The sequence below is a fragment of the Lactuca serriola genome, chromosome 6 (assembly GCF_051521515.1).
Source record: "Lactuca serriola cultivar US96UC23 chromosome 6, Lser_US96UC23_V15, whole genome shotgun sequence".
NCBI lineage: Eukaryota > Viridiplantae > Streptophyta > Magnoliopsida > Asterales > Asteraceae > Lactuca > Lactuca serriola.
The window spans coordinates 155,761,924-155,771,638 of NC_136413.1; the positions used below are offsets into that span (position 1 = coordinate 155,761,924).

General features: G+C 30.9%; 1 protein-coding gene and 1 long non-coding RNA gene across 3 annotated transcripts; one reads left to right on the top strand and one right to left on the bottom strand.

The window, feature by feature from the left end:
• Positions 1-1,533: 1,533 nt before the first annotated feature.
• LOC145057129 (NAC domain-containing protein 7-like) lies at positions 1,534-6,443 on the top strand. 2 transcript variants are annotated; one of them, XM_079004906.1, is made up of 4 exons: positions 1,534-1,773; positions 3,889-4,073; positions 4,304-4,579; positions 5,615-6,443. In XM_079004906.1, the coding sequence occupies exons 2-4, from the start codon at positions 3,914-3,916 to the stop codon at positions 6,241-6,243; spliced, it is 1,065 nt and encodes a 354-aa protein (XP_078861032.1). In that variant the 5' UTR covers positions 1,534-1,773; positions 3,889-3,913; the 3' UTR covers positions 6,244-6,443. The 2 variants fall into 2 exon arrangements, with proteins under 2 accessions (XP_078861032.1, XP_078861031.1); XM_079004905.1 differs by lacking the exon at positions 1,534-1,773 and adding an exon at positions 1,780-2,150.
• LOC145057131 (uncharacterized) lies at positions 5,528-8,094 on the bottom strand. The gene is made up of 2 exons (XR_013685969.1): positions 7,927-8,094; positions 5,528-6,231 (listed from the first exon to the last, which is right to left on the bottom strand). It is a non-coding gene; the product is annotated as an uncharacterized LOC145057131 (long non-coding RNA).
• Between the last annotated feature and the right edge of the window lie 1,621 nt (positions 8,095-9,715).

Here is a 9,715-nt window from a genome sequence, read left to right on the forward strand (position 1 = left end):
ATTGTACCAAATTAAAAGATAAAGTTGCGATCTTCAACTCTTTCGTCTTCCTTGGATGTTAATGCTTGATTTCTCTGTGTTTTTCTCTTCCAGAATCGTATTCTAACCTTCTTAGTCTCTGGCCAACCTTTTAAAATCATAAGCACCAAGGATATATGTAATATTCGTGATTTTGCACTCCATGTCGTGGATTAGGACTCCACATCGCGAATTTGAATGAATCCTTATCGGGCAAGGACTTTGACTTCCCGTGTAATCATCTTCTAGAATCACCAACTCCATGTCGTGTAAGTGAAGTCCACGATGTGGATTTAGCTTTTCGCTGGGATTTTCTTTTCTTTAATTCTTCAATCCTCCAAAGTTCCGTCACTTGTCACTTTTAGTCCTTATTCTTCAAGATTGCTCCTGTTGGCTGCAAAACATAATTCAATCTTTGGACTGAATGTGTACAAAAATAATAAGTTCAATGACTTATTTTACACACAAAAAAAATCATGACTAAAGGTGTACAAAGTGAAAGTTATATTACCTTTTTAGGTCATTTTCCCTTCTTTAAAATAAATATTACAATATACTTATTTATTATTTTAAATATTATGTTTAATCCAACACATAAATCATATTATTAAATTAATTTATAAAAAATATATTTAATTGGATACTATTTTCCAAAATTTTAAAAATATTTAAATGTTGTAAATATAGAAGGACAAGTCAAATTAAATAAATATTATCAAAAAATTATATTTATTATAATTCAAATTTTTTCAAAGAAGTGGCTTTTAATTAATTAACAAAAAAAATCCTTACATTGATTAATTTACAAACAATGGTTTATATATCAATTAATTATTATGATGGAAATTAAAAAGAAAAATTAATAGACAAGTAATTTCAAAATAAAAATGTACAACATAAAATTTTAATACTAAATCGTAAATCATGTTTAGTTTTATTTAAACATAAATCATTGAGTAGATGCGATTGAATTATACGAGTATATTATCTATTTATAATTATATGTTATAGGAGAGCAATTTTCTCTTATTATGAAAAATACTTATTTATCCTTCTAGTCGTATTTATTTCAAATTTTTATTTTCAAAATATTTGTTTTTCATATTCTTTTATATAAATTTTTGTTTTGATAGACTTTTATATATGTCTCAAAACTAATTAATTTTTACACGAATTTTACATCTACTAAAATAATTAAAATAAGATACTCCGCGATCCAACCATAGAAACAAAAACAAAGTAAAATCTAGTGAAATAATTAAAATAAGAAGCTCCAACCATAGAAACAAAGACTCCAAAGAGGAAATCTTCCCAAACATTCTTTTTGGTCGGGTATGTAGGTGTGGGTGTCCTTTAAGTGATCCGATGTCGTCACATTCTTAAAAATCACCTCTCTCTCTCTCTCTCTCTCTCTCTCTCTCTCTCTCTCTCTCTCTCTCTCTCTCTCTCTCTCTCTCTCTCTCTCTCTCTCTCTCTCTCTCTCTCTCTCTCTCCATTGACCTAAAAAACTGAAGAAAAGAGATAATCTGGTATATATATATGTGTGTGTGTTTGTGTGTATATATATAGATATATAAATTGGTGTGGTCTCCATCAGTAGCTGGTGCCGGATGGTGGAGTATTAGTGAATGACCGCCACCTTTTCTCCGCATCATCTTCCTCTCTTTTCTCAGCAGGAAGCTTTTCCGGCAATCAAGCTCTTCCCATCATCTTCTTCAAATATCTAAAGATATAGAGATATAATTCTGTAATTAAGTAAGATACACTTTTGTGTTCATCCTTTGGTTTTATGTAGCTCTTCTAACAAAACAACTTTGTGTGCTTCCTTTCTATTTGTTGTATTAGATTTTATTTCCTCGGGATCTGATGTTATTTTAGACAGCCAAAGGACAAACTTCTTTTCATCACTTCAATTCCCGAGGATATAAAACGTTTGGGTCCCAAACATTCTTTTCTTCTTTGCTCTTTTGCCTTTGTTTTTTTGTCTCCTTTGCTTGCTTATTAATTGAGGACGAGGGATCTTGTACCAAAAGGAACTATTTCTCTCTCTGATCACCATCTACTGGTAGCAGAAGAACCAGATCTATCTGAAGAAATTTGATTAGTTGATCGATCAAAAAACCATTTCCAAGGTTTTGATTGTTATTCTTCATCTTCTTCATGATCTTCTCTCTTTAAAGTTTCTTTACGTATGTGTGTGTTCTGATATTATTCAGTTTCCTGGGAATGATTTTCTCAAATCCAACATTAGTCCCATGATATGATTATTCGTCTAACTTACGTTCCAGCATAGTTTATGTATGAAGATTAGAGGAGAATATATTCGGTCGTTCAATGAATCGACTTACAAAAGTTCCAACTTTTAGTCAGTCATTTTTACAGATCAGAATTCATGGTCATCTATGTTTTCTTCTTACCTCGATGATTATATTCCTTAATTGAACTTCTTGTTTTTTGTTTCCATTTTTGGTTTGAGATCAATTTGCTAACTAAATCTTAGCAGATTGATTCAATGCACTTCTATAGGTGTATTAATCTGAAGCGATTTAGTATGTTGACATTGTTAAGATGTAGTTATTTATAATGCATTATTATCTGGTTATTCACTTTTGATGGGTGGTGCAAAACTTGAGTGGTTTTCCTCAAGAAAAAGCAAACTTGAGTAGTTTTAGCTTGATCATGAAGTAATAAAATGGTGCTTCTCCCATGAGTATGCATGGCAGAAACGTTGTCGACACACTGCATTTCATTTTGTTCACATCATTGATTTACATTCTACCCTACACTATATTTCTGCTATTTTTCTTTGTGTTTTCATCTGATTTATCTTCTTCTACATTAGGAATTTCTTCTTCATTACAGAAAATTCGCCCAATTAATGTACCTCGATTTTTGCCACTTCTATATAATCTTATACATGAATAACATCAATTATGTTTACTCTTCCTTAACTGGAAGGTTAAGGATTCATATCGTGTAAGAAAAGACTATATATATACCCGTTACAATATTAGGAAGTTATCCTCTTCAAAAACCGGTGCTTAGGTGTTAGTTACTTACGAATGTATCTGGCTCAAAGTGAGTATGAAGAGCACTAAGAATCATGTTAATTAGTTGTATTTAATCATTAATTCCGCAAAGGTAAGGCTTAATAAAGATTAAGAGTTCAAAATATGATATGAGTAATAAATATTTCGGCTTTACATTTATGATATATATGTTTTGTATTTAATTGAGAAGTCCTATAAGATATAGCTAGGTTTATTCGTTTCACTAATTTACTTCTATATAATATTTATGTTCTTTGTATTATCAGTCTGGGCTTAATTCAAGAGTTTAATATGATTAATGTTCTATAAACACTATATATGTTCAAAGACTAGCTATGAAAATATTTTCTGTTAATTTCACCTAACTTCTTGAACTTGATATAGGTTCAGAATCAACAAAAAAAAAAAAAAAAAAAAAAAAAAAAAAAAAAAAAAAAAAAAAAAAAACATTAGCCAGTCCAAGAACTTGCTCTGATGATTGAATTAATAACTTTTTTTTCTTCTTAAACATGATTCTTTGTACAAAACTGATCAGCTTCCACTACTGAGATCAGGAAAAGTTTTTTTTGAAGTGGCAAAGAGCTTTTATCGTTAATTTTGCTAGAATGGTGAAATAAGTTCTCTTCAATTCCTTATACTCAAATACCGCTCATTTCGTTCTCCATAAACTCCGCAGCAATGCAACTGCATGTCCTTATTCTACTTGTCACATACAATTCAATTGATAAACTTATAACGCATGTGGATTGAGAATGCATCGACATAATACATTATCTCTCTACTTCTTTTACTGACCAATAGTTGTATTTGCCCACTGCAGGTTGTAGACTCACACCTTTGAGAGGATGAATACCTTTTCACACGTTCCTCCAGGTTTTAGATTCCACCCGACGGATGAAGAGCTTGTAGATTACTACCTTAGGAAAAAGATTGCAGCTAAAAGAATTGATCTTGATGTTATCAAAGATATTGATCTCTATAGAATTGAACCATGGGATCTTCAAGGTATTCAACATGAACCAATACAAGTTAATTAATTAGATGCTCCTGGAAAATTGCATTCTAGATACATGTGTTTGAGTTGTGCAATACAAATTAATTAGTATGGCATTACACATCTCATGCATGCAAACTTTCCAACTCCCTAAGCACTTATAATTATATATGCTAATATGTCTTACGATAATTATGGACATTCGAATTGTAACTTGACTGCATTTATGTTATCTTAACAGAATTATGCAAGCTAGGAACTGAAGAACAAAATGAGTGGTATTTCTTTAGCCACAAGGACAAGAAATATCCGACAGGAACTCGAACTAATAGGGCTACAAAAGTTGGTTTCTGGAAAGCGACTGGAAGAGATAAGGCCATATACTCAAAGCACAATCTTGTTGGCATGAGAAAGACCTTGGTGTTTTATAAGGGTCGAGCTCCTAATGGACAGAAATCAGATTGGATCATGCACGAGTATAGATTAGAAACCAATGAAAATGCTATGACTCAGGCAAGTAGTATATATATATATTTTTCACCCTATTATCAGGTCTTTCGTATATTTATCCAAAATAATAATAATAATAATAATAATAATAATAATAATAATATAAAAAAATCACTCACTCTTTTTTCTCGAGTAACAAGGAAAATTTATTATGCAAGTTTTAGTTTCACTAAATATATAACAAAATTGATCGCATGCATTTTTCCACGGGTGAACCTATATAGGTACATCACAAAAAATTAATTGCAACTATTTCGTATAAAAAATAAAACCTTTCATTTGCTATTTATCTCCTGAAACAAATTTTTTTCTTCTAGAAGATAGTTTAATTAATTGTCCATTAATCAAGGTACGTTGAAAGTGGAGAACTTTTATCACTAAATTAACAGCTTCAATGAGTTAAATATTCTTTTGTTATGAAAGTGGAGAACTTTTATGACTAAATTAACAGCTTCAATGAGTTAAATATTCTTGAATTAGTTTGTTATTACCAAATGAATCCAGAATTAATTTTATACACCAAAAAGCTTCTTTTTACGAAAATATAGTTTATTAGGAGAGTGAATGAGATGATATGTCCAACCATTTTGGATGTCTTGTTAGCATTCAATATATATTTTTATATACCTTTTTAAAAAAAATATATATTGATAATATGAAATTCAATAGTCATTAAACTCTTCAAAAACATAACCTTGTAATTTTAAAAAATATATTTAATTGAAAGTAAAATAATTTTAAAAAATATATTTAATTGAACTTTATATAGAGTTCAATGTATTATAAGAAAATTAATTTAATATAGAGTAATATAGAAAGTAAAATGATTATGTATATGTCCATTAAAATCTAATTAAACTCTAATAAGTTCAATGGATTTTAGATGCAAAATGAAAGATAATTTTTGAACACATGCTTTGGTAATATTCATCAGCTATCCCGATATATACTTACCTTTAAACAAAAACGATATAACAGTAAGATGAGTTATTATCAACTGATTCTAATGCATGCATCGTTCTTTATAATTTGCAACAGGAAGAAGGATGGGTTGTATGCAGGGTGTTCAAAAAACGAATAACAACCGTACGTAGAATGGACGAACATGATTCTGTGTGTTGGTACGATGACCAAGTCTCATTCATGCCGGATTTTGAATCCCCAAGTCGAGTATCTCATTCTCATCCTTATACATCGAACAGTTCATTCCAGCATCAATTTCCTGCGAAATCTGAGCTTGATGATCAAATCCATTATAACTTCCCTCGTGAGCACTCCTTCCTCCAGCTTCCTCAATTAGAGTCTCTTAGATTTCCACAATCTTCAGCTGGTAACATTAACGCTTCCTATGCAACCACTTTTCAACCTCCAACTGATCACCAATTGAACCCCAACTTGCTTTATGGTTATAATAATAATGGTGATGGTGGTGGAAATGATGTTCAAGTGATGACTGATTGGCGTGTAATGGATAAATTTGTTGCTTCTCAGTTTAGTAACGATCAAGATGCAGTCACCAAGGAAAACAATTATTTGAATCCTCCTTCATCGTCTCTTCAAATGGCTGCTGAACAGGTGAACATGATTTTAAGCGAGTCTAAGAGTGATGAGATGGCTTCAGAAGGCGCCTCGATATCCACCTCCACCTGCCATATTGATCTGTGGAAGTAATTAATCAAAACAGAACTTTAATTGAACTCCTTGTTCAACAAGGAAAAAAAATGAGGCATATATTATAGTGACTAAAGTGTATGTACTAATATATCAAAGTATCAAACTGTTGATCTAGTTGTTGTACATAATAATTCTAATATCGGTCATCAAATTTGTTGTGCTAAGCTATACAATATGTATTATCTTGATTTTAATAATTTGGTATTCGTTATAAATACGATCGTTTGTTCAAATTGATATATATTGCTAATGCATTTTTCCTGATCATCATTGTATACGTGGTTTTGTTGCTTAATCATTCATTGCCTTGTATGCACATGCGAATGTTTAATAAAAATCTAATATTTTGTAGCGTATATAACGAAAATTTATAAACGTATTTATATAATATGCATGCATTGGAAAATTTTGTAGTGATAATACAATATTCAAAATTTTATAGTGTAAATAATGAAAATTAAGTCCTGGATATGTTTATACTATAAGTACGTATAACCATAGATTAAGTTGCTAGATTAATGTTCTTAATAATATAAAAACATCCGAACAAAGTACCTGCATAACAAATTTATGGACGGAAAACTTCAATTCACCTACAGCGCAATAACTAACAAGCTTTTTGATTTTACGGGATATATAGCTGATGGAAAGAAAAAATAGCGTATCCGAAAAATTAGTAGCACTATCAATCAGTAGTGTGCATAGGTGTGGTAGCTAGTGTATGACAAATAATTTTGCGAAAGAAGTTTATGACATGATGCATGCTTGGGGGATGCTGAAATGAACCTGGTAATCGGAGTATATGTCAATTAACATGAAAACCATGCATGTAACTCCCTCTCAAAACGTGCAATATAATTCTCTTCTGTTATACAAAGTTTTCTACATAAATAAGGTTCACGCTATTCTGCCTTCAAAGGTATACTTTAAATATATATATTTTTTTCGGGCAGATTTACCAAAGGATTCATGGCATACCATGAGATTAAAAAGGAAAATTGATATAAAAATTGAAATTAAGAGAGAGAGAGAGAGAGAGAGAGAGAGAGAGAGAGAGAGAGAGAGAGAGAGAGAGATTGTAATTAGCTCTACAAACATAGATGGAGACCTTTGGCTCATTGTTTTGTAATAAAAGGAAACCGCTTAATTATCACTCTAGATAGGATCCCTATGGAATTGAAACAAGAGGCCAAATTTCCGTATAATAATTGCCAAACAACATAATATCATTTAGTATGGGCAAACATAGTTGTGTAAAATCAAATAGAGATAAAAGCATGATTGGTGAAGAAGGTACGTCGAACCAGACACTGAATGGTTTGCTTATTTTCGCTGGTTAGTATGTTAATCAAGGGATCACGACAAGTTTAACATACACTAATGGCATAAAAGCAAAAAAGAACAGGATAAAAAGTTGCTTGTTATGGACAATTTCTCTATAAAGTCCACAGTCCATCAACTTGTCAAAATTAGCACAAATAAATCTCGAAATGTAAAGCCTTTCATGCATGGAAACCCTGTGATCCGTTTAAATGTTGAACGAAAGTTAAGAAATTAAAATCTACGCAAACTACCCAAAAATAACAATAAAGAACTATAAATTTTGAGACAAGATCCTAAAAAGGGAAACAGTATTACGGTATGCATGTTTGGCTTTATGGGAAAAAATGTAGGACTTACCATGAATTCGAGGACTCCCACTTATAACCGAAGAATTCAGTGAAGCAATCTAAGAGAGAATATCTATATATTACGAGGTTTGTATTCTGAATCTGATAATGAAGTTTGAGGGAATTCAGGTGGGATCTTGAGATCTTCTCCATCTATAAAATATTGAGAAAAAGAAAAGACAAGTAATGGCATGAGTCGATGATTCTGTAATGAATCTAACAAACAAGGAACAATAATAATGATAGGTCTTACTTTGTTTGAGGTCAATAAGATGGTTGTGTTTTTACAATTTGTTTTCCCTTTTAAGCGATGCCAACTTCACAGCAGACACCATCATGAGGCGTGCTCTTCTTATGGTACTCATATAGGTTCACAATTAAGATAGAGCAACCACATCCACACACAGAGAATAAACCTTTTGACCAAGTTTGACGACAGAGACAATTCTTTCATTGGAGTTAGGGTTCGTTTGTGGTCTTTTTTTTATTATTATTTGATATAGCGTTTCCCTTCCTTAGATCTATGTATTGATTAATACGACGGTTATGTTAATCTATCATTCTATTGTAATACTTCGGTTTTTTTGATAAATTATGCATCGATATTAAAACCTTCTAAAAGTTTATAATATAGGATTCGAAAAAGTATTTAAGCTCAAAACAATCCCATCATACGATTTTTTTAAACAAGAAGAAGTTTTATAAGAATAAGGGAGGGAGGAGTTACAATCTGTTTATGCATTCAAAGTGAGCTCTAACACGAATACTACAAGAAATATGAGTATTAGCAGTGAAAAGCGTCGCCGCTAAAAGTATGAGTTGTCACCGTTGATTTCTCGCAGCAAATATTCCCAAAGTCGCCGATAATTCTATATGTCGCCGTTAATACAAGTGTGTCGCCACCAAAGGGATCGCCATTAATTGTATTTTTCTTTATTTTGTATTTAACATTAAAATTAGAAAAAACCTACATAAAAATCAAAAAAACTGCTATGATATTAATCTAATCCAACATCCGTCCAAAATATTAATCCAAATGACATCCGTTCAAAATACTCATCCAAACATACTGCCAAATATCCAAAATATCTGTCTACAAATCTTTACACAAACAAAACATCACAAATATCCTAAAAATAGCTACTTGTCATCATCGCTCTCCTCATTCCTACGATATCATTTCGTTGTCGCAACGAACAAAACCATTTTTCAAGTGCAGCACTACATGTCGGGTCTTTTAAAATTGTTTAAAGCATGTCCAACTACAAAGAAAACAACAGTCTTATAACTTAAACCAACAACTTACAACAATATAAGCAAAGTACAAACAACATACATACTACACATATTGCATATACATCATAGAATTATACTTTTTTTTTCATTTTTCCATTATAGCATTGTACTATAACTAAACTTAGGAAAATATAAACAAAGTACAAACTAAGATCATGACGATTATAGCATCCTAGTTTTTTTCATTTTTCCATTATAACATAGTACTTTCTAATTAGAATTAAACATACATGCTACACACACTGCATATAACATGTTATAGCATTTTACTTTTTTCATTTTTTTCATTTTTTCATTTATAGCATTATACTTTCATAAACTAACAATTACCAAACTACAAAATACCATCATATCAAATTATAATCAAACTACAAAATACCAATATATCAGACTATAACCAAACTAATAATTACCGACATATAAACTATTACCAAACTAACAAATATATATATATATATATGTATTAGATTTTAAAATTAAACAGTCGTGTTATCTGTGATTGT